General features: G+C 34.7%; 1 protein-coding gene across 6 annotated transcripts in view; it reads right to left on the bottom strand.

Annotated features, from left to right (window-relative positions):
- Window positions 1–26,587, bottom strand: part of Enah (ENAH actin regulator) — a 146,044-nt gene that overhangs the window by 50,950 nt on the left and 68,507 nt on the right. For all 6 annotated transcript variants that reach the window (XM_026405725.2, XM_026405726.2, XM_026405728.2 and 3 more), the window contains exons 2-3: window positions 19,492–19,657; window positions 11,009–11,186 (exon numbers count right to left, since the gene is read on the bottom strand). In XM_026405725.2, the coding sequence (XP_026261510.2) occupies window positions 11,009–11,186; window positions 19,492–19,657 (344 nt within the window). The remainder of the gene's footprint in view (window positions 1–11,008; window positions 11,187–19,491; window positions 19,658–26,587) is intronic.

Here is a 26,587-nt window from a genome sequence, read left to right as displayed (position 1 = left end):
GTCACAGTGATGAAAACTGACTAAAACACCAGGTCATGAAGGACGAAAAGCAGCATTAAGAAGTCTGAAACAGGGGCTAGGGTTGTGGCTCAGGGGTAGAGCACCAGCCTGGCATGCGTGAGGCACTGGGTTGGATTCCCAGCACCTCGTAAAAATAAAAACAAATAAAATAAAGGTATTGTGTCCATCTACAACTAAAAAGTTAAAAAAAAAAAGAAGTCTGATAGAGTCACTAAAGGGTTATGTGGCATGCAGCATAATAGGTCCACAAAAACCCACTCTACCCTTTTTCCTAGCAACGTAAGGTTGATTCCACTAAAATTTGAAGAAGAGGCTGGGATGCCGATTTCCTGGGCATTTGGGTCTCTCATCCAGTCAGTGGAACAGGTATGGTTGTGACTGTGTGTGTTGTGACTGTTCCCATCAGAGTAGAAGCGGTTCTTGTAATTCATTTCTTAACATCAATAGACAAGAGAGATGCTCTTTAATTAAATCCTTTCTTTAACTTGATAAAGATGAAAACATCTTACACAAAGGTACCAAACTTTTGACCGTTTAACTCTCATAAAATGCTACTCTAATTCATGAGCAATACCTGATAAAAATTCGCAAATACTGGTAAAGCAACTGTTTACAGATTACCATGCTCACACACAAAAGCATGCCAATAATCCCAGATGACATGTGCAGGTCAATGCAACTTAATTATTAAATTTAAAGCTTTATTGTAAAATAAATCTGAAGAGAACTACAGTCACCAGCCAAACCTTTTACAAGGTGTCCAAGTGCCAGACAAGCAGAGAATAAAAAATATGGGGCAGACAGAATACAGCTCCATATGACAACAAACTTCAGGCTAAAAATAACTTTCTTAAAATTATGAAGCCCAAGGCTGGGGTTGTAGCTCAGTGGTACAGCGCTTTCCTGGCACATGTGAGGGACTGGGTTTGATCCTCAGTACCACATAAAAATAAATAAAATAAAGGTATTGTGTCCATCTATAATTAAAAATATACACATATTTTTAAAAAGATTATGAAACCCAGAAAAATAGTAACTACCTCTTTTTGCTTTTTAATCATTTCACTATAGAGCAGGACAAGATCTCAAGTCCTACTATGCTCACTTTAAAAATAAATGAATGAATGAATGAATGAAAGAAATCAGACTCAAGTTATGGTTAAGCTAAAGCAGCTTTCCAAAACAGCTAGTGACCAGGGACTTAAAAGTCACCCAAGAAACTACTGAAAATTTATTTATTATACAATGATATATAAAATTTATTATAATAATTCACATATTTGTGAATATATAATTCGTAAATTAACATTTATTTTGAAAAAATCACAAAAATAAAAGTCACAAATGTACCTTGAAACTACAAAGCAAAGAATCTGGTTTTTAAGAGGCAGAGCTAGTTACACCAACAATGGTTACTGTGATAAATGGATGGTTTACAAATCTAAACATAGGGCAAGTTTTGGATATTAATCATGAAAAGGGCTACCAGACCTCCATTTCCCCTTCCATTGAAAGATGATAATGATAAAAGAAATTAGAAATAATCTCTGCCCACTCTGTGACTTGCAAAGTCTCACTATTAAATGCCAACCTCTGATGATGACTTCTTCATGGGGAGAGAAAAAGGTTAAATACAGAAAGAGAAGAAATTAAAAGGAAAAAAAAAAGACAGGGACAAAAATTTCTCTATTGCCAAAGAAGCTAAGCATGTCCACATACATTAAAGGGACAGAAAATAAGAAATAATTAGTTCCCATGCAACAGACAGCCTTCAAGGTTTCTTTGCTAGGCTCTCTGGAAAAGATAAAAAGACAACAGAAATTGTGTTCTTAATCAGTCTCTTTCTCTCAAATTATGGCAGTCATTGTCAAAGGTTGTTGATTTTACTGGGCGTGGTGACACACACTTGTAATCCCAGTGGCTTGGGAGGCTAAGACAGGATGATCTTGAGTTCAAAGCTAGCCTCAGCAAAACTGAGGTGCAAAGTAAATCAGTGAGGTCTGACTCTACATAAACACAAAATAGGGCTCAGGATGTGGCTGTGGCCAAGTGCCCCTGAGTTAAATCCCCAGTACCTCTCATTCCCCCCCAAATTAGACCTTAGGATCAAGTTAGACAAAAATGTGCTGGGAAGTAATATTGGCCAAATTACATTATTATGTAACAACAAATCCCATCAATATGTACAACTATAATTGCACCAATAAAAAATGTGGGGAAAAAACATGGAGCCTCATAGATCATCTTGGGATTGTTGTCCTTAGAAAAGATTAAGGTAATTCTCATGGAACCCCTTGATTATATGTCACAGGAGAGTTCTTATAACACCACAGTTTTAGCCCCTCCCATTTGCTCTTTGGCTTCCTGTCAAGGTGATCTCTCACTACCCAGCATGCAACCACCAGGGTGATGCCATTTGCCCTGAAGCCTTCACCAGAGTTGAGCAGAAGCTTGCTCCACACTCCAGAACTGTGAGATAATAAAGCTCTTTTTAATATAAAGTTGTCTGCCTCTAACATTTTGTTAATAGTAACAGAAAACAAACTCTTATCCATTTGATATCTCATTTAATAGAATAGAGCTTGATTATTTCATTGTTTTTGCATTCAATGCACTGCAGTGTGTTGCTTGGTAAAGTATAATCAAGTCTGGGCACGATAACACACAGCACACACACCTGTATTCCCAGAGACTCAGGAGGTTAAGGCAGGAGAATCACAAATTCGAGGATAGCCTCAGCAACTCAGGGAGGCACTAAGCAACTTAGTGAAACCCTGCTCAAAATAAAAAATTAAAAAAATAATTTTTAAAGGGGGGGTTTGGGATGGAGTTCAGTGGTAAAAGCATCTCTGGGTTCAAATCTCCAGTACCAAATAAATAAAATAAGTATAATGAAAGGGTCATTTTGAGGTCTCTTCAAAGGGTTCAAAGGGGAATGCTCAAAGATCATTGAGACACCCTTTCTAAAACTTAAGTGAGGTTTTGAAATTCAAGATTCCTGATTCAACATCTGGTTCAGCTCAAAAGAAAAATCAAAATATGCAAAATCACCAAGTACAGAGTACTCTAGGCATTAATCTCTCTTATAATGAGGTCGTCTATGGATTTTAAGAGGATTAGCTACAATTAAATATTCTCTCAAACTTTCCTTTTTTAAAAAATATTTATTTTTTAGTTTTAGGTGGACACAATATGTTTATTTTATTTTTATGTGGTGTTGAGGATCGAACCCAGCGCCCCACGCATGCCAGGTGAGAACGCTACCGCTTGAGCCACATCCCCAGCCCTCTCAAACTTTCCTTTTAATGACTGAGAATTAGATATGGAATAATTTAAACATCAAAGATAAATGGAATAATACAAATGAAATAATATAAACATCAAAGATAATTCTAAACCCAACAAATGGCAAGAATTTGATATATAATTCTCACATCCATCCACAGTCATTTTCTGGTACCAATTCTAGTCAAGAACTTCATATAAGTTCTTGTGGGTGAATGAAAGATAAGAAAAGGAGACTAAGAGAAATGAAGAATGAGGAAATGAGAATAAGGGAATGAGAATTTGGCCCTAACCCATCCATTATAGGTAAAGAATACACACATATGTATTCTCCCTTGGGAGAACTGAGACATTAGTCACACAAATCATTTTCCTCACAGCTTAATTTTTTCATGAACCCTAACTTAGAAGGTTAAATAACTACACTGTGCTGAAAATTGAGGCTTTGAGATATAACAGGTAGGGCATAGGAATTGAAAGCCTGACCCAGTAGCTCCCAATCTTTTCAACAGATAGAGGTCCTTTTATTATATTAACTAACCCCCTTGAACTTGACATTTAGAGTGAATCTGTCCAAAGAAACTGTATTCATGATTAATCTTTGTTTTTTCACAAGTAATCAAAGACAGCTTAGTTTTTAAGCTAATAGGTATCACAGTAATGTATTGCTCATTTAGTGGTCTAAAATTCTGAAAATTAACTCAAGTCTACTTCCTGTGAGTACTAAGTTGAACTCCTCTACTCAGAACAGAATTATATTATTTACAAAGGAAAAGGAGATTCACACATATTATACAAGCCAACTCTGTTAATAAAAATACTAAACAATGGGTTTAACATATTGTTTCTCTAATTCTACTTTAATGTCAACTTAAGAAATTAATAGAATGTCTTTACCAAATTGTGAGCTCTTTAAAGCCAGAATGGTGTCTATGTAACCTTTATAAAATAAAATGTGAATTCTGGCTCATAGTAAAATTCAAACTTTCACTGAACTACATTTGTATTTTTCACCTATTCCTCCAAAACTACTGGCTTTCTTCATATTGCCAAAATAATTTTAAGTACCACATCATATTCAAACAAGTATGATACTATCCCAGAGCATTTACTGACATGTGGAAATGGACAGCCAGATTTCTTTAGTGCAATCATACACTATTGGTTTCAATTTTAACTCCTGATTCTATCACTGTTTAACTTTTCTTCTTATTGTTTACTATTTCTGCCTTCATTTAGGAACTGAATGCTTGTCTCATAGCCTCCAGTAGTTGCCTTTTCAAACCATGGTTAGCTTTCAAGTACAGCTTTGCTTATATTATCCCTCTTGGTCAAAAAATTCACACTGATCTCTGGAACCCACAGATCTCAAAGGCCCTTCTTGATCTGACTTACCTTTCTGAATTTATTCTCTCAGGTGAAACTTCTTCCTGATCTACAAACATGTCTCATTCTTCCCACTTTTGCACTTATATGGTATACCCCAGGCCATATATGCCTTTCTCCCTCATCTTGCTTGCTATCTATTATCTGTCTTTTGAGAGCTGGCTCAAAAAGCCACTTTGTCATTTTGCCACATTCCATGTTGCTCAAGTGAGAAGAAAGTTCATTTCTTTTTATACCACACAGCAATTTGTCTATCTGTAGATATGATTTTCCCCTCTTGTGTTATGACTGTGTGTTATTTCCCCTATAAGAATAGAATGCATTCCAAGGATAGCTGAATTAACTTTCAATGAAAACCCCCATAAAATATGTCTTTACCAGGGAGTAAGGACAAAAGAGGAGGTTGGAGAAAATAGTGAAAAATTTCTACTTCTACCTTTTATTTCTCTAAATAAGTTAACCTGCACCACAAAATCTTTTTTTTTTTCAAACATTAGCTATTTTAATAGTTCGAGAATACTTCTGCCCTTGCCTCATTTAATTCCCATAATGAAATGATTCCCTGGTAGTATTCTCACTATCCTTATCATATCTATAAAGAAATAGCTTTAGAGGCAGCAACCTGCTAACAGAGACAAAACTGTAGACTCTTGACTTCAAATTCAAGTTATTTCCACTATCATGAGAAATAACTTAAAATTTTGCTAAAAACCATAAAACAAAGTTTTTTTCTCTCCTTACTTATCCTAAAATGACTTCATTCAAAAGCCTTTTTAAGACCTTGAATTTAAAGGTAGAGAAATGTAATAAAAAAGTTATCAGCCTTTAGAAGATCCAATCCCTTTTATGCTTCCCTTTCAAGGTTTTGTCTGACTTTAGAAAAGTCCCATCTTTCCATGTCCCTAACTGGAAACTGGAAATGACAATAGACATTTTAATCTTGCATATTGTGAAAACTGTGGTGGATAAATGAAGACTACTGTGGAAGAAGTATGAGAATGAAGCAGGACATGTTGGCACCCACAAAAAAAGGGCATCCCACCCACCCAATCCCTAAACCTGTTTATTCATTTAATCCTGATGAGCAACTAGATCTCATCTGTTTCAAAACTATTATTTCTCTAGTAAGATTAGTTCATTTAAGAAACCTAAAAATGAAAGCAAAAAATACCATCCAAGGTTATCTTTGCAATGAATCTTTTCCAGATACAAATTTATATAATTTCATAAAGGCCATATTAACAATGTACCCCAAGTACAGTGTATCAAAAACCAAATTTGTTATTCACCATAAATACTTCCTCTACAGCCATTTCCCACTCACTTCCTCTCTACTCTGGTTAATGGTACCATCCTTCACCAGTGACCCAAATTGTTACACATAGTTGTCATCTCAAAATATTCTCTTTCTTGGCATTACATCTTATTGACATGGTAAGAAGAAACTGACTAACTGAGGATGCATGCAAAAGGCTAGAACAACGCCTTCATAGACAGAGGAGGCACAAAGTAAAATTTGGTCACTTCCTCTTCACTCTGTTCCTTTTGTCTCTCTACCATGTCACCAATATCATCACAATTGGTTTTCATGATGTAACTTGGCAGTGGAACCAGTCCATCACACTTGTCCTAAAACACAAACCTGATCATATCAAACATTCATTGAACACTCTTCAATGATTCCTTATGATAAAATTCATACTACTACTCGGCAAGAACAATAGCCCTTCACAACCTTTCCAGTCGTTTCTTTTGGGATTCACACCATATAATCTTTCAGGGCCAAACCACAACATAGTTTATCTGTTGTTTCCCAACTGTTCCACATTCTCATGTATCCAAGTCTTTCTAAAATGCTTTATCACTGATGAGGTCTAATCCTTTTTCAAATAACAGCTCAAACATCTTATCCTCAAAGCTTTCCCTTGCTCTAGAATTTTCTTTGGTATGCCAAAAGCCTTTCTTCATACTCCATTCACAGACTGCATCCTAATTTTGCTGGCCTTCTTTCTAGCTAGCTCCAGCCCAGTTATGAAGTTGTGGAAGGGAAGGGATAGACTTTATCATGTTAGTATCATTCCAGTGCCTACCACAGAACTTATATCCAAAACCTGTTAGCTGATGGCATTTTTCGTGACAGAAGCATGATACTGCTCCCATGAATATCATCAATCTAAAAGACTGGAAAATAAGATTACTACTATACACAAACTATTTCTAGAAACTTCTTGAGATTTTAAAATCCAATTAATTCCAAACATATTACCAAGAGTTTAAATAATTCTGACAATAAAAGTCACATAAACACTCACACTGGAAGGAACATCAGACCAAATTACCACTAAAGGAGAAAAAAAAAAAGAATGAAGTCTCAATACTTATTATAAAATCTGATAAAAATTTTAATCATAAGGAAACATCTTTGACTGTGCTCTCATTGACAAAAAATAGAAAAATAAATCTAGCAAAAGTTGTCTTTTAGCTAATGGTATTTTAAGGTTTTCCTTCTGGAAAGCTTTGCTTCATCTAGACTGAGTAGAACAAAAGCAGAATAATCTTTCTAGCTATGTATATCATTTTCTTTAAAAAAAAATGGATCTAAAAAGTATTCCCATTTCTAAATGATTTAGGCCTTTTATAAAATAAAACATTGTGCGAATTTATCTCCAACAATCATCATAAGGACTGACAATGCAGTTTTACATAACCCATAACTATTATCTACAAAAAATTAAAGATGTACATGATAAATAATACAAATGAAATTATCAGTCTGAATAGTACAATTGTTTAAAATGGAATCAACTTCCATTGGAGAAAAGATATACTGTATCATTTGGTCTAAAAGGAAGAGCATTAATTCAGCTCTTTTTCAAAAATGTTAGTACATGTGATGTTTTTTTTTAAATTCCAAATATAACTCACTGTATTTAGCACCTCCTGTACTTTCCAGTATATTAGATAATTGCACACCATGTTAAAAACAAAATAAAGAAAAACATTCTGCCACCCACCCTTTTCATAAAAAATGATCTCTCTCTCTCTCTCTCTCTCTCTCTCTCTCTCTCACACACACACACACACACACACACACACACAGCATCTTGTAAAGGTCTCAACAACTAGACTCAAAGGAAGATGCTTTTCCTTAACTTAAAAGAAATTGAGGATTTAGAGGACTTGGGAGATGGGAGAGGGGAAGAGGAAAGTATGATTGTGTGATTGTTGGTTTTGCCAAGAAAAATGGATAATTGTCATATCCTCCTCTAATGAACCATACAGGTAGGCACCTTCGTGGCAGTGGGCCTAAACTCTACATTAATCAGAAAAACACCTTTGTAGGGGAGGGAGTGGTTGCATTTATACACCAAGCTTCAGCAAAAGATTTTGTTTTAACAAAGGTGTCCACAACTTTTAAAAGTCTGGAAATCACAACGACAGTAGTTAATACTGACAACACTTAAAATAAAACAAAAACAAACATTAAATACTGGAAAATGTTTTTTAAAAAAGTGGTAAAACATTAAAAAATAAGCAAGACTGATGACTGTAGTTGCTTTTCTTTTATGAAAGAGTATATTCTTTTGTTTCTCATCAGTTTTATTGGGCTATTTGTTTAGGGAAAAGACATGCAAATTAAGCTTTTTCAACTTGGTTTTGGCAAAAAAAGACAGTAGACAATTTCAGCAGGGAATTGGCTGGGAACCCAATGCAAACAGCTTTGGCAGGGGGAGATATGAGCATACTGAGAAGTGATATTATTTGGTATGTTTGTTTAGTGAATGGGAGGGAATCTAAATAATAATACTGCAGTAAGAAACATACATGTTCTACTTTAATCTGCACAAGAAACTATAACCCTTTCCAAGGACACTCTTGCTGATTCTTAATATCAACCTCTTTCCATGTTCCTACTTCTGGGGCCAATTAATACCATAAAAAATAAGAAATTAATGTTTAAAGTAATTTATGAAAACAGGGATTTCCTAAATATATCAGACTATTTAGAACACTGACCATTATAATGTTTTGCTTTCTCCAGTGGAAAAAACTAAAGAATCAAAAGCTTGTTTGCCAGTGACTTGATCCACAGTGCAGAGATGTTTAACATGGACCAGCTCCTCCCATCATTATCTTCCTCTATTTTTTTTGGGGGGGGGGGGATAAAAGGGATTGAACCAAGGGGCACTTAACCACTGAGCCACATCCCCAACCCCTTTTATGTTTTATTTAGAGACAAGAGTCTCACTAAGTTACTTAGGGCCTTGCTAGGTCGTTGAGACTGGCTTTGAACTTGCAAAAAAATCCTCCTGTCTCAGGCTCCTAAACCACTGGGATTACAGGCACGTGCCAACCCCATTATCTCTGTTTCCTTAGTCCCTAGTATTATTGGTTGAGACTGTGACAGAAAAGAGAGTATCAAAGTCAACTAAGAAGAACTCTATTAATTTTTTTTTTCTTTTTGGCAGACCAAAATGATTTTGTAGCTAGTGAAATGATGGGTGAGTCTCCTATTTTGCCAATCTTTCTATATGTGAAACATTGTTTCTTAATGAGTTGACAAGAGAATATAACTGAGTCAGGCCTGTAATCCCAGCAACTCTGGAGGCCAAAGCAGGAGGATCCCAAATTCAAAGCCAGCTTCAACATCTTAGACTCTAAGCAACTCAGGGAGACCCCATCTCAAAATTAAAAAAAAAAGAAAGAAAAATTTAAAAGACCTGGGATAAGGCTCAGTGATTAAACTTCTCTGGGTTCAATCCCCAGAGAATAAATTAAATTTTAATGAAAGAATGTAATTGAGTCTTTTCACATTAAGACAATTACAAAGGATCAGCATTATTATCATTTGCACTTTGAAAGCAAACTATGAGACTATTCACTGATAAAAACAATCCTTTCCATTTGGTTAAAAAAAAATAACAAGATGAACATTCTTTTGAACTATGCTAAACAACATTTAATTCTTAATATCAATCTGAAAACTCAGAAATAAAAATAATGGTAGTCTGTGTCAAACATGGATAACATAAATATTATCATACTTATTTTCTGAACTGTGGAATTGACCTATTTAATAAAATATTAAGAATCACAACTATAGCTTCTTCCCTATGGTAAAACTAAGGTGAATAAAAGCAATTCTATACTTTCTTATTGATAAAATAAAATACTGATGCCTTCAAGAAAAGCAGTGACTTATCAAGAGAGAATACAGACTTTCCTATGCTCTTTTCAATAACTAGAGACAAATCAGAATGAGTTCCAGTGGTTTATTTCCTCAAAATAAATAAAACATGATAAGGTACAAGTTACCTATAGATATTGATTTCCTCATGTACAGGAAGAACAACATTAAAGTTTCTGTAAGATCCCAAAATTCTTGCTCTAAATGTCACATGTGAAGTAGACTATAACACACGAATTAAATGTTTAAATCCCCTTTTTGGAATAAGGCAAGGTATAAATATAATATTATAATAGATTTATAATAGATTTTAAAATTTTATACCTTCCACAAAATATCGAATTTTCGTCTGAATAACTCTTCCTATTAAAAGATATAAATTCTGCTCATAACAGAGTTATATGATTAGAATCATTACTGAACACACAATACTGGAAAGAGTAATCATTTGCATTGTTTTTATAATGTAACATTCATTTTTCAAATTATAAAATCTATTTTCCCCAAAGAAATAAGCACACATTGGTGTATTTCTTTTTATTTCATAAACCAAACAAAACTGAGCTTATCCATGACACAAATACAGCTTTAAATCCTAAGGTTTTTAAGTGAATTATTCATAAACATCTTCTAAGCAATAGGCAGCATCAGAAGAAATGCAATTCCCTGCTTGTACCACCTGAGGGCACTCCTCAAACTTCAAATAACTTTTGGAATTAGGTTTTAATCTCCAAGGAAGGAGAACTTGTTCTACTTGAAGTTCATGGGCTCAGTAGTGGCTTAAAAAATATGTTTCAGAAAAAGTGTGTTTCCTCATAAAAAAGTTAAAAAAAAAGATAATTATGCATTATTCTTTCCTACTGTATGACTTCATGTTCTAGCAATAAAAATTGAATTGTTACAGCAGGAGTCACCAAACTAAATAGCTTCATATGTGAAGGTTAAAAACAAAGGATCATCCTTCTAGACTATTACTGTCAACACATAAGTTCACATTTTTGTAGAAAATAAAAGAAATTCAAGAATTACTTGAAATAAATATATCATTTAAAGGCTGACAAAAAGATTTGCTTCAATGTATCCAAAGCACTTCAGTTTAAGAACACAAGGAAAGTACAGATACCTTACCTGCTTCCTGTGAATTTAACACTTCTAAGGCATGCATCATGGCACTTGCGAAGACATTGGCATCCTCTTTGCTGCCAAAGTTGAGACCATACACCTGCCTGGCATCTCGCCATTGGTGAAAGGTTTGTGTAGCTTGATTGTACTTCAACCCTTTAGGAATGGCACAATTTATCACAACCTAAAAGACAATAATTATTTATAAAGATCAAGCTAATAACTGGCAAAATCAAGGAGATAGACAAATCCTAACTACATACTCACTCAAATTTATTCCTAATATACCTTGTCAAAAATGGTAAACAGTAATCTAGAGTCAAAGCAATTTTCAGTTCTAAGTCTGACAGAAGTTAATCCATCTGATGGTTAAAAAATAAATCAACAAAACAGCCGGGTGTGGTGGCCCACATCCAGCAGCTTGGGAGGGTGAGGCAGGAGGATCCAGAGTTCAAAGCAAGTCTCAGCAACAGCGAGAAACTAAGCAACTTAGTGAGACCCTGTCTGTAAATAAAATACAAAAAGGGCTGGGGATGTGGCTCCGTGGTTGAGTGCCCCTTGGGTTCTACCCCTGGTACCCTCCCCCCCAAAAATTACACACACACACACACACACACACACACACACATATGTATATATCAGCAAAATAAAAGCACATCTGTTCCTCTCATTTGTTATAAGTTCTATTTTGTTTACTGAAGTAATATAAACATATAAACAAAATACTAACACCAGAAAGGCCTTAAAGACTCCTGCCCAACCCCAAAAGGGCACTAATCACATTTCAATATCATGCACTAGTTTTGCAGGTTTTTTGATTTTATACAAGAACAGTTACACATTATGTTTGATAAATGTATCTGCCTTTTCTTTAAAATAACCTTTATAAGAACCACCCATTTGTTGCATGCAGTTAAGCTTCATTCATTTTCATTGCTTTATGTGTTATTCCTTCGTATAAGTTGTGTTTATTTACTCATTTGCCCATTAATGAACATTTGGACTATTTGTAGTTTGGGGTTACTACAAACAATGATATTATGAACATTCTACTAAATGTCTTTTGGTATACACTAACATACATTTTTGATGGGTCTATACCCAGAGGTAGAATTAGCACAGGCCATATGTATGTTCAACTTGAGTAGAAAACTCCAAGTAGCTTTCTAAATTGGTTGTTATCAATTCACTCTCACAGCCACATACAACAGTTTGTACTACTCAACATGCCACACCAGTTATGGTAATTTTTATCTTAGCAATTCTTTTTTTTTTTTTCAGTTTTCAATGGACACAACATCTTTATTTTATTTTTATGTGGTGCTGAGGATCAAACCTAGCGCCCCGCACATACCAGGCAAGCACGTTACAGCTTGAGCCACATCCCCAGCTGCACTTTATTTTAGCAATTCTGAGGTACAACTATTTTATTATTATGTTTTAGCCTGTGCTTCCCTGATTATCAATGAGGTATTTTCCCTGTACTATCAAGATATCTTCTTTTGTGAATACTTGCTTAAATTAATAAATCTCTGGCCCATTTTTCTCCTGAGTTGTCTATCTTTTCCTTCATTGATTTGTACATGCATTTTGTACATTCTGCATTGTGGTAAATTATCTCTTTCCATTCCATGACTTACCTTTTCACCCTTAGAAGTGTGTTGATGAACAGAATTTATTCACTTCTATTCAGTTCAAAATAGTGATCTTTTCCTTTATATTATTAATACTTGTTTATGTCCTGTTAGGAAATGTTTCTCAATCCCAAGGTCATAAAAATGTAATGCCAACTTATATAAGCTCTATTGTTTTACCTTTCACATTTGCATCCCAATCCAACTGGAATTGATTTATGCCTATGATGTGACATAGGGTTCAAGTTCCTATTTGTTTCAGTATGGCTGTCCAGTTGATTCAATTCATCTGTAACTGTGCTGCAGGCTTAATTTTTCATAAATCAAGTGTCCTTATGACTCTATTTTGCCCTAATGGTCAATATGCCTAACTTTTTGCCAACACAATAGTGCCTAATGCCACTTCAAAGGCCACTAAAGTTTGTTCTCTTATTTCATTCCTTAATATTACTTTGGCTATTCTCAGTTCTTCATGTAAAGCTTTCATTTCATACTCTGGTTGTCAATTTCCACCAATAATTTTTGGGATTTTGATTAAGATAGAACTGATCAATCTATAATACCATAAAATTAATCTAACTAATGAATATCATATACCACCCTCTAATTATTTTGTATTTAATAAATTTGTATCTGATAAATTATAACCTGAAGATTTTTACATAATGATAATGTACCCAGCTTTGTTAAAATATTTATTAATTCTAATCTACTATTAACTTAATTTATTTATAAATTCTAACTATTTTAATCTACTATTAATACTAATGATTATATTCAGGTCCCCCCCACAATTATATAACCATGTCATCCAAAAAAACCATCAGCTTTATTTCTTGCTTTCCAATTCTTATATATTTTAATTCTTTTCTTACCTTCATACACTGACTAGGAACTGAAATCCAACACTGAAAAGGCATAATGATATCAAGTATCTTTTCCTCTGAACTGATATTAGAGGGGAAACTTTCTCAAATTCACCCTTAAATATAATCTTTCACATAATACTTTTATACATAATTTTAATCAGACTTGGGAAGTACTCTGATTCCTTGAAAGCTATGAGTTTTCACCATGACTGCACGTTATCAAGAGTTTTTTTGACATCTCTTGAGATGCCCATGTGTTTGGCTTTTCTTTTTTACTTGGCTTTACTTGCCTATTCTTTAATTCCTTTTGGGGGGAGGCTGGGGGAGATACTGTGGATTGAACCCAGGACCTCATGCATGCTCGCAAGCACTCTAACCACTAAACTGCATCCCCAATTCCATATGATAGCTTATTGTTTCTCAAAAAAGTTTTTTTTCATAGACTTCTCTTAAAGAGTTTAAGCTATAAGTACTTTACAGTGGTTAATATGATGGATACACACACACACACACACACACAGTTTTCTTTGTATTTATCAAACTTAAGTTTTATAGCATTTCTAAGCTGATGTTCTTTCATCACTTTTAAAATTTTTGTTCACTGTCCCTTGGATTATTGTTTTGGTCTTATTCTTTCCTCTTCTTCTGGGACCCTATACATATATTATACATTTTCTCAGTAGTCCATAAGTATCTTAGGTTTTTTTTTTAATGTTATCCCATCTTTGCTTAGATGCCTTGCCTTCAGTCTGAATAGTTCCTTTTGACCTATATTCCAGTTCACCAATTATTTTGAATCTTTTCTAATTTGTTGTAAACCCCATCTATCACTGAGTTGTTTAATCGCAGGCATCTCTCAACCATGATGGATTTTGCCCCAACTGGACTCTGTAGCTCTGAGTGAAATTCAGGTGCAGCCTCCAATCTGCGAAAGTCACCCAACCCAGCAGGTGTCATGCTGGCAATCACAAGAAACCACTAAGCCTGTCTTGGGAGAAGAACCAGGCCCTCTGCGGCCCAGAAGGGGGTGGGAGAATGGAAAGCACAATTTGTGGCTCTGTAAAACCAGCTGCTACTTCCAAACCTAGAGTCCACACAATGATTTCTTTGTGAGTTTGCTTCCTGGCCTCAGAATTCAAGTGAAAGTTTTACAGCTAGCCTCTACCTTCTGGAGTTGGATTTTCAGGAGCCAACTGACTTCTGGAATTGTCTTGGGAGGATAGGTGGGGAACAGGTCACTAATGTCTCACCTGAATAGCTTGTGTTTTATAAGCTACTGGGTATTATGCTGAGGTGAGTCTTTTTTTTTTTTAATACTGTATTTTTGTATGCATTTTGCAAAGTGATATTAACTGTTTTTATATAAGAAAAAAACTCCTGGGCAATTCTGTTGCAAGGGTCTGATTTTATTTTGAAGTGCAAGTTTACATGAAATTTTGTATTTAGTTATGATTACTGATTATCTGATTTTAAATTGTTGCCTTCTGGGACATCTTGTTAAAAAAAAAAAAAAAGCATTTCTGATAATACCATTAACTACATTACCCAGTAGGTCTATCCTATGATTGTTCTTTTTGTCTCTTTGTATGCCTGGATATTTTGATTAAGTGTCAGACACTGGGTATAGACAAATATATAGAAATTTTGAGCCCTACAATGATGTTAAAATTTTTCCAGAGAGACTTACATTTGCTTCTGGCAGGCAGCTCAGAAAACTAACAGATTCAAATTATCTTTATCTATACAGTGATTGAAATAATTAGTGCCTGTAAAGATCAGTCTAATTCTAAATCAAACTTCTTCCTACAGTATGGGCTTCTGGGTTCATGACCTGAGAGAATACTAAGACAATCCCCCTACTTTATTAGCAGAGCCTAAACTCTAATTTTGGTTATATTTGACCCAGATGTCAATCTTCCAAAACACTGCTTCTATCCTCAGTCCCCTTTTTCAAAACTTACATTATGTCTCTAGGAGAACAGAGATCTTAGCCAGAAGAAAGCAGGGCTTACTTCTCTGGCTCTTTATTCTGTCAGATCACGGACCAATAATTCTTCACTGCCAGATAAACTCTCCAAATAGATTTTTTTCTTTTTAATATTCTATGCCTTTGCTTTAGTACTCAGACAGGTTCTACCTAAATTAACTTCCCCATCAATTCCCAAGCTTGAATTTATTTTTAAATCATAATAATCTCTTGAAGATATTAAGTAAAATAAGCCAGACACAAAAGGACAAATATGGTATATTTCCATTTATACTAATTACCTAGAAGAGTCAAATTTATAAAGACAGAATAAGTAGTTACTAGGGGATGGGGGAGGGGAAAATGCAATGTTATTACTTAATAGATAACAGTATTTCAGTCTGAGGTGATAAAAAAAAAGTTGGGAGATGGCTGGTGGTGATGGCTGCTCAACAATGTGAATGTACTTAATGCCACTGAATGCTTAAAAATGGTTAAGATAGTAATTTTAATGTTATGTATATTTTGTCACAATAAAAACTATATAGTGACCTCTTACTGTGTGGTTTTTATAAATACAGAGATGGGACCACAAATCCTTAGCTACTAGAAACCCAAAGCCACCATAATTTCATAGTATTGGAAAATAATCCCATTATATGGCAAATTTATATTCCATTGGGTGAATAGCTTAAAAACAGCAGACAAGACAGAAAATTGGCTCTACTTAAGTTTTTAAATTTTCTGTATCTGAATGTGAGAAATAGGTAAAGACATTTTTTTGCTAGAATCAAATTATATTAGGTAAATGGTTCAATTCTTCCAACATAAAAATGGTTTAATTTGAATCAGTTGTTTCATTCATCTAACCTTTAAGAAGTAATAACACTTAAGTAATCTTTAAAGAGGAAGTACATGTTTTCACTTAAAGATTTAAATGTCCATGAAGCATGTGATCATACTTCATCATAAACTTAAGCTCCATGCTTCTTCACACCCAGTGAGACTGACTCTGAATGTGATATATTCTGTCCTACATTTTTAGTCTGACCATAACAGAGTAAGCAGTGCAGCAAACACCTAGTTCCTTGAGACTTAGCTTAGTATTACTCTTGCCTATGAAGACCCATGACCCCTTTGCCAATCTTCTCTACTCACTGGTGATTCTTTTATACTTCTGCTGTACTATGATTTGTATTTATCAAAACTGAAACATTTAACAGTATGTCTTTGCTTACAAACTTAACATTCACATTCTTTAATATTATCTTTCAAGGTCAGAAACTTTATATAAAACTTAGGTATTGCACCTAGACATATTAAGAACTTAATAAACATTAAACAGAAAATGAAATAATTTGAATATATTCCATTTTACAAATAAATGGTGGGTGGCTTTTTAAACAGTGATTACTACAGAAAAACTGGATGTTTTTAGTAAATTATAACAATGTGCTTCCACTGGCAACAACCATTTAAGAGATGCAACAATGTACCTTGAAATGACAGGAAATCTATTATCATTAGATTTATTCTTGGGTACATTATCATTTATTATTTTAGCTAGCATTCTTATAAAATTTTATTTTCTAATTGCTAGCTATACAAAAATGTTACTAATTTTTAAATACTGGTCTTGTATCTAATAACCCTGCTTAACAATCTTTCTAGTGTTTATAATTTATCTGCAGATACTTAGGATATTTTTTATACGGAGAATTATATCATTGATGAATAATAAGGCCAGCTGTTCCTTTCAATCCTTAAACCTTCTATTTCTTCATCTTTGAACTGCTAGATTAACTAGAAGGTCCTCTGCAACACTAAATGAAAAGTGATTAAAGCTGAAACCTTAAATTTATTCACAGTTTAATGGAAATGCTTTCAACATTGCACAATCCAATAAAATATTTGCTGTACCTTTATATTATCCACATTATCAGCTTAAAAAAACTTTTTATGATTAATTGGCTGAGAATTATTATGAATTGATGTGAATTTTATCAAATTGTCTTCCTGAATCTCTTGTTAAGCTGTGTCTATCTAAGGACAGCTTAGATGTCCCACAGTTTCTATATGTAGTAGCTTATCACTAAGGTCCAAGTATTATTTCCCAAATATTTCCTAGTGCTCATAATGACTTCATCTTACAGTCACAAATATTTAGAAGCATGACTTTTAATTTCTTTTTTTTTTTTTTTGGATCATGCTAGGGATCAAACCCAGGGATTCTCACCTACTAGGCAAGTAAGCTGTATCCCTGGCACTTCAAATATTTTAAGAAACACTTATTTGTCAAAATCCAAGTCACAGAACAGCTTAATTACAAATTTTTACTGTTTCATATAGAAATTTCCTGGCTTACACAAATATTTTTCTACTTATTTTTAAATATTCATTTTCTTTTCTGTCAACATACTTTCAGGACCATTCATTAGTATTAACAAATGATCTATTCACTAACCCTTTACAGCTATTAATTCAGAATGCTGTATTTAAAAATGTTCATCAATTTCTACAAAGTTTTAATTACACAGTTTTCATTTTTTTCTTTGTAATAGCATTTTACGCAGTATTTGACTTGTGTCTGATGCAATCCACCACCAAAACATGGGGCTGAAGGAAAGACAAAGAGGGGAAAAAAAACACTTGATACTGCCTGAACTGCCAAAGGGATAGAGGGGGCTCTTGGTATAGAGACTGGGGAGACACCAAAGGAAGGCCATGCAACACAGCAGGGAAACTGGAGTACAAACGGCAAGGAGAGAAACTAAGGAGGAGAAAGAAGAGTGAAAGGGGAAGGAAGAGTAACTAAGGAAAAAAGGTAGCATGAGAAGGTCGAAAAAGGGGCAGGTTGAGATAGTCTGTGTACTTCATCAGTAGATTCTGTAAATTTATTAAGTTGTTTTCTGTAGACTTGACTTTAGGTGTGACAGTTTCTCTCCAGGAGTACACTGCATTTACTTTTATCAGTTGTCCCAACAGTTTCACATCTGTAACTGGTGTTTGTTAATAATTTCTCAGCTGGAGTTGTGAGAGTTAAGTTGTAGTTTCCATTTCTAAGGAAAGTTCCTAAACCAGGTCATACCGAAACAAACTCCTTTGCCTCCCTGCCCTGATAGCAAGGATTTGTCTTAGTCTTCTTTTTATGGGATGTAGTCTCCCTGAGAATCCCAGTTTTTTGCATAGATTTCAGTTTCACAGCCCAAATTTAATAGGCCCATAAACCTTACATATGCATATGACAAACCAAAGTCCCTAGCTATTCCAGTTCATAATTTCCATCCTAAAACTCAAGGTACTATAGCATCTGTTAACACACTCTACTACCACTATGCTAGTGGCAAACCTAGAGATCTACCTTTTTTAAGTAACACCTCAACTGGGCATTGAAAATTTGTTTTATTTTTCCTGCATGTATAGCAGAACAATTTTTACATCTGTTGATTCCAACATCTTTGGAAAATAATTTTTTTCCAAAAGTATTTTATAAATCTAAAATAAAAGTTTTTGCTGCTATTGGTATATAGTTAATGCTAATAATACCCTATCTACCTTTCCCTCGCACTATTGCTCCTGATCTCTTAGGGACCAAGAAATCACATAATCAGATAATCCAGTTAGTTTTTTGGAAATACAGAGTAGAGAATTATCCCAGGTATGAATTGAAACCTTAATATCTACCATTTTTTCCCTATCATATATAAATTTAACAATATTTTCTGTTTCTTAAATAGTCCTTCATTTTTGTTTGTTCTGATTTTACTTTAGATTATAAAAACTAGCTAGTTGGAAGGCAAGAAGATTGAATGAAGGTTTGTATAGGATTTAATTCAAATCTTCATCTAAATTCAGGTTTTGTAAAAAGTAGAAAGGGTGAGGAGGCAAACCTATATTCAGTTTTTCCCAGACAGTGTATTTTCATTAGTTTTTGAAGCACTACTTTTTTTTTTTAAACTGAATATACTAAGTTTTTAGGTATATTAAATCATCTTAAAGTAAAAATATATCGATTCTTACCTGATGGTCCTGAATCTTCCTGCCCACCACTCTGAATGTATTGTTGCCTGTATGGTGATATATATGAACTCTGCTGAACCCAGTTGAGCCACCGGCTGGCACCCATTTCTTATTGGCATCATCATAAACCATCACAGCAGCTCTTGCCTGACAGATACTCTGTTCACTGTAAAAAAGAAAATATTCAAACATAAGGTATTTATAATACTCTAGGTGTCCCACATACCATGTAAGTCAGGATAAACCAACTTGACAGTCGATCAATTACTATGTGCTAGAAACAGCAGCGAACAGCTCAAAGGTGGAGTCTAGTGGGGAAGACAAACGAAAACATGAAATGTAATAAGGGACCAAAAAGAACAGACTAAGATGCACAAAGGAGCTCACAGATAAGCAACAGAAAAAAATCTTTTCTTCTAAATGTGAATCTTATTCATTAATCTAAATGCAACTAAAACTTACATTTACTAATCATCATTTAATGTATGTTTATTACACACAGGTGACCTGTCTGTGATTACCTATTCTTTACTGACAAAATATCTTCATTATCAGATCACTTCAAGATCTGGAACAAACTCAAGTAAGCACTATCTGTCCCTTAAGACATGGGAGTCGCCACTAACAAGGAACAACGATGTGAGTAAATCCTTATTTCCTTTTGGGCAAGTTAATATCCTGTGCTTAAACATTTTTGTTTTCACTTTAAAAAGTGTAAAAGTAAAATGAGATGAATTCTAAGTATCCTATTAGGTTTTAATTTCTAACCTCCATAGATAAACAGAAAAAATAAAGGACCAATTCTATGAGGTAATCTTAAGTCCTAGTTCCACTGATATCAATAATTAGTTACCAAATAAGATTGAGATAAAATATAGAGGACTGGTCAATTTCATATTAAGCAACAGGTTAACCTTTCATATATGCTGTTTACTCTTGGGTGAGAAACTGATTCAAGTATTACCTTATTCCATGCCATTTTTTTAAATCAAATGCCAAAAGTGAACAACAAAAACAGGCACGTTGACTATGCAGACTATTATTCCAATTAAAATAACTTGAGCTCTACATCAATAAGCCTTATGATACTTCCGAGGCTTATGCAGTAGTCAATGAAGATGCTCACAGGTGGCTCAGGAAACCCCTACCCTGGACAAAAGCACTACTCATTCTACCAATTTCAGTTTCAAGGATGTCAAACAAATCATAAGGGTTCTTCCCAAATATACTCAGAAACAAAAAGCCACCTTCACACTTTCCCCTTTCTCATGCTTTTGTCAGCCCATCTAAGACTGAATGCAGCTTTGCAGGAGGGGATTGTGTTTCACTCTTTTCCTGGATTTGATGACAAGATCATGGGAGACCTAACGAGGTCAAAGCACTGACAAATAAATTGTACCAGAAGGACAAGGTGATAACTTCCCAGTTTCCCATTGAGGAAATTTTACAAAAACTAACTTGTAATATTACAATATTGGCATAGCAAACCCAGTGGTACTGTCTAAAATTTTTTTGGTAAAATATTTCTGGAAATAGAAACATGCCAATGACTAAAGCTTGAATTATTTTTTTAAAGTTGATTAAAGGACATTTGACAGTACAGCAGTTGAAATCTCTTCATCACTCACAAAGAAGATTCTTGCTAAGCGAGAACTTTTACATAATTCAATACAAAAATTACAGGAAACAAGGGAAGGCAAATTTCTTCTTACAGCTTACAACTTAAGTAACAAATTTACTTACAGTAAATAATAAGTTAATAAACCTGTAAGTTAATAAAGAAGAGAATTTTCCAAAGTTAGTATTTTGGGGCCTACATTCTGTCACCTAGTGTTCAAGAAATAATATACCTTTGAAAAGTTCCCACGAGATTATATAAACTAAAGCAATAGCTTATTTTATAAATTAGATGACTCTATTTCCCCCCCAAAAAAGAATGTTTTAAAAAAACAATAAAGTAAATCTAAAATCAAGGAAGCTAGATATAATGCTCCAGAGTGGGTTGCTAGAGAAAGTCCAAATATTGTATCACATGGTTTAATTGAACAGCTGAGATAAGCACTTCATTAATCAAGCATATCCATATCAAAGGGTTCTAAGTTCACAAATTCAAACAAACCTGTGGTATATAAAAAATACTTAGTCTTTGTCACTGGTTCCAGGCACAAACCTGGATCAAAAGTATTCAGAAAAAAAAAAAAATTACAGGGCTGGGGATGTGGCTCAAGCGGTAGCACACTCGCCTGGCATGCATGCGGCGGGGTTCGATCCTCAGCACCACATACAAACAAAGATTTTGTGTCCGCCGAAAACTAAAAAATAAATATTAAAAAATTCTCTCTCTCTCTTAAAAAAAAAAAATTACAGTCACTGAACAAGTATAGAGCCCCCGTGATTAATCCCTAAACAAAATAAGAACAAGTTATACAGAATTTACATTGTATTGGGTATTATAAATAATCTAGAAATTGTTTGAAATATATGGGAGGATATACAGAGGTTCTGTGCAAATACTAAACCATTTTATGAAAAGAACTTACACATTTAGATTTTGGTATCCCCCAGAGGATCTTGGAACCCACCCCCTTGAGGTTATTCAACGACAAAACTCTACATACAAACTGCTTAGTCAACTATCATCTGATTACTTCAATTTCCCTGAGAAAGCTATAACCACAGTAATAAGGACAACTCAAATGAACATATTCAGAAAGCCAAGAAAGGTAAAAAAAAAAAATGAAAGGAAAAAAAATAGCTGATTAGTTTTCTGATGAACATGAAATCTTCAAAATGAGATGTCATGGATACAATCCAACTCTAAAAACAAAAAGTACTAGAAGCCAAAAATAAAGAAGAAAAAATAAGATCTGAGCACTTACATATTATTGGAGAAGTAGCAATAACCATGTGAGTATCAGGCAAATTGTGAAAGGACAGGCTAAATCTAAATAACTCTATTCTAGAAGATATCAGGCAAGCAGAGAAGCCTCGTGAAGGCCCAGTCCCTGAGTTTTAATGACATTGCACTCCATCCTCCCCTTCTTCATAGCATCTGTTTCATCAGAGACAAGCATGCTGTGGTACATAAAAAAATACTTAGTCTTTGTCACTGGTTCCAGGAACAAAGCTCAGAAAACCTTTGGACTCTCCTGATAATGGTCTCTGGTATGATAATGAGATGACTCCTGGCTGTAGGGGTTACTAAATAGCTTAAGGATAGGGCCTGGTGACCAAAAATACCAATGGAGGATTAGAGAACTGGAACTCAGCCCACCACACACTCCAACTCTGGGGAGGGGAGATTGACTTCAATTACCAATGACCAAGAATTTCATCAATTATATCAGTGTAATGAAAACACCATTAGTACAAGGCCCTGGGTTCAATCCCTAGCACCACCACACAAAACAAAATAAAAACAATGCCATTAATAACCTCGAGGTGCTGGAAGCATGTTGTATGAAACAGGAGGAGAAGCTTCAGGTCCCCCACTCCACCATACTTTGACCTATACATCTCTTCTATTTGGCTGTTCCTGAAGTGTATCCTTCATAGTAGACCAGTCACACCAAAGCACTTTCCTGAGGTCTGGGAATTGGTGGTAGAGAGATGGGATTTGGGGTAACTATGGAATTTGTAGTTGCTGGGCAGGCATGTGGGCAGGCTGTGCACTCCATTTGCAGCTGGAGTCTGAAGTGAGGGCATTCTTGTAAGACTGAGTAATAACCTGTGGGGACTATGTTAACCCCAGATGGTTAGTGTCAAAATTTAACTGAACTGGTGAAGACCAGGTTGGTGAAAGGGAAAAGACTGCTCATGGGAGGAAAAGAACTAAAAAATAAAATAAAAAAACCTTCATATATAATACACAAAATAAACCAGTGGTACCCAGGTTAAGGGTTTCATCAACCTGCAAACTTCAAAACAGATTAAGTCAATCAATACAGAATTAGCAGTCAATATTTTGGTGTATTTGCCAGGTAGAGAATTAGGGAGGGCACCATAACTCACTAAAATGAGAATGTTTTTGGAATCTAAAAATAGGAATAAAAAAATCCCAAGCTGGAGTTGTGGCTCAGTGGTAGAGCACTTGCCTAGCAAGTGTGAGGCACTGGGTTTAATCCCTGGCACCACTTTTTAAAACAAAATAAAATAAAACTATTTTGCCCATCTACAAATAAAAAAATATTTTTTGAAAATCCCAAAATAAAGACAAATCATAAATGTAATAACTTCAGCTATCTAGGTAATACTCTACATTAACCATAGTTTCTTCCCTGCCCCTCTACTTTTCTCTGATCCAAAGTATGACTCCCCTTAGTCACCACAGAAATTACTTCTACATGTATATTGATGTGTATACAAACAATAAAATGATGCAACTTTATACGACCATCCTGCCCACACAATGAAAGGCTCAAAATGAAAACTGGTTAGTCTTCAAAATCCTCAGTCAGCTGGAGATTAAAATAGAGCAAACTTTGTTATATGCATTTACAAAGATGAACTCCACTTTTCTGTATAACTATAATGCACTAATGTTAAAAAAAAGATTTAGTCAGTGAAGTAATACAAAAAAGGTTAAATTAGTAAATTACTAATCTACAGTCTTATGAAGATCACTAAATTAACTATAAACAAAAACTGGACTTTGTTGTTGTTGATGATGATTATACTTCATTTTCCATATGTTAATTTTGGTATTTGTCAAAGATATATTACATTAGAAGACAGCTGGGTGTTTTTTTAAAAGTCTAAAACCCATGAAACTACATTGTAATTGTGTAGCTTTGTCAGAGTATTCATTTCTGAATATAGTTAAATTACCTAAGCAGGTATATATAATAGTAGAGAACACTTGCCAACTTCTATTCTCATAGGCAGCAAAGAAATGTTTCCTGGTATTTAAGCAGACAAGAACTGTGTATTCTTGTATACACTAATTATTGATAGTAATACAGTAAAGTTGTCTTTAACAACAGCAATTTGTTGATTCCAGTTGCAGGGCTGGGGATGAAGTTGGTAGAGCCACTTATCTATAACATACCTGAGATCCTGAGATAGTAATCATTACCTGTCAAAAAAAATGCATGAATATGAGAGTATCTGGCACATACAAGCTTTTTAATGCTTGTTCATTAAAAATGACATTTTGACAAAAATTCTACTTATTAAGACCAGGATCAAATACTATTCCTTCTATTAAGTCTTCCTGAGGTCCCCAAAACCAGAAATAATTTTTCCTTCCACTGAATTCTCTTAGTATTCATTCATTTCTCAAAAAACAAAATTCTCTGGAGAGATAATGTTTGCGCCATGAAAAGGTTATATTTTACTCCAAGTGTACTAGGAAGACACTGAAGGGCTTTAAATAGAAGAAGACTAACATTTTGGAAAAATGATTCTAGTTATTACGCAAAGAAGGGATTCTTGTGTCATAGAAATTAAGAATGAAAGCACAAATACCAGACTAGAAAACGAGAAGGAAGCATGTGGTATATCATGTTGGAAGTATAGCAGAAAGAACTTGCAGATATATAAGACCCAAAAGAGGGAAAGCAAAAGAAGAAAAATTATGGCTATACCTAGCATTTTACTGATACTTGGTTTAAAAAATTACATGAGACCATCATTTTAAACCAAGATCCTACACTAGGCCCCCAAAGGCAAAACAGATCTGACAAAATCAACATGGAGTCTCTCATATTAAATATGACACAATCAAACTAAAACTTCTTAAAGGAAGCAGAGAGAACCAAAAGCATACCAGATTTTCAAAAGGGGAGATTCCAGACCACTTGATTCAGTGTAATTAGAGAAGTCCCCTCTGCTTTAACCCTTACCAAAAAGTTAACCAATCTATTTATTATTCTTTTCCCTTGTTCCCAAATTACAAAATTCACTGTTTTGCTATTGCCCAAGGGAAGCTATCTTTGTTTTGTATAATGATGGCTGCCAAATTCACAAATTATACACAAAAGCCATTTAGATTTATAATAAAATTTGTTGTAATTTTTGTTTTTTAGCAGTTCTGGCAACCAAGAAAGGGACCCCCAAAACACTGACGACTACTCCCAAGACCACAGAAAAACACAAAAGAAGCACTGTTTACCCCTCTGAGGTCTCCCATCTTCTTCAAAGAGCCCTGAGGGTTGCACCTAAGTTACTCTCAAGTCAGAATCTGCTCTTTTTGCATTGACCGCCTCTTCCCACAAATCTCTCTAGCTTACAGAACACTGAAATTGGGGCTTTGCAGTGATTAAGAAGTTACTGCCAAGAGCTGCAGTTTTAAAGATAACTGCTGGCAGTTGTGGTAAGTGGTTATTACTGTAGGGGAAATGAACTCTGGCTTTTGGGATATGCAGGAATTTGGTTTCTGATCTAGTCATTTCTTTTTCTTGCTTACTGAAGTAGGGGGAAATCACTGAATAGTTCAATCAAGAGCATCACAAGGCCAAAGCCACAAAGTGACTGGTGTGCAGGGATAACAAAATTTAACGGAATTAGAATGCTCACCACTAAATATGGTGTCCTTAATATATTTTTAAGCATTTAATATTTTCATTTTTATTTATTATCATCATTACTATTATTTGGCTTAAAAATTTTTACTTTCTCACATTTCTAGAGGCTGAAGCCAAGATCAAGGTGACAGCAGAACTGTGTCCTCTGAAATATCCCTCAGTTTCAGGCATCCACTTTGCTGCCTATCCACATGGCTGCCCTTCTGTGCATTTACACTTATGGTGTCTCTCATCCTTCAAGCATTTTAGTCTAACATGTATAAAGCAAGCCTACTGAGAAAAGATAGAGTACTCAGTTCTTTAGAGATTTTAATTTTGCATCATGTATCTCTAGAGCTCATATAAAAGGTTAAGTAAGAGAGTCAAAGGGTTGGGGTCCTAACATGACAGTCACCCCCACCCCTTACTGGGGATTGACCCCAGGGATGTTGTACCACTTAGCTATATCATCAGCCACCCCCACCCCTTTTTTATCTTGAGAGAATCTCACTCAATTGCCAATGCAGGCCTTAATCTTGCGATCCTCCTGCCTCAGTGTCCCTAGTGGCTGGGATTACAGGCATGGTTGATTT

Source organism: Urocitellus parryii, chromosome 9, assembly GCF_045843805.1.
Source record: "Urocitellus parryii isolate mUroPar1 chromosome 9, mUroPar1.hap1, whole genome shotgun sequence".
Lineage (NCBI taxonomy): Eukaryota > Metazoa > Chordata > Mammalia > Rodentia > Sciuridae > Urocitellus > Urocitellus parryii.
This window is presented reverse-complemented; position numbering and strand designations above follow the sequence as displayed.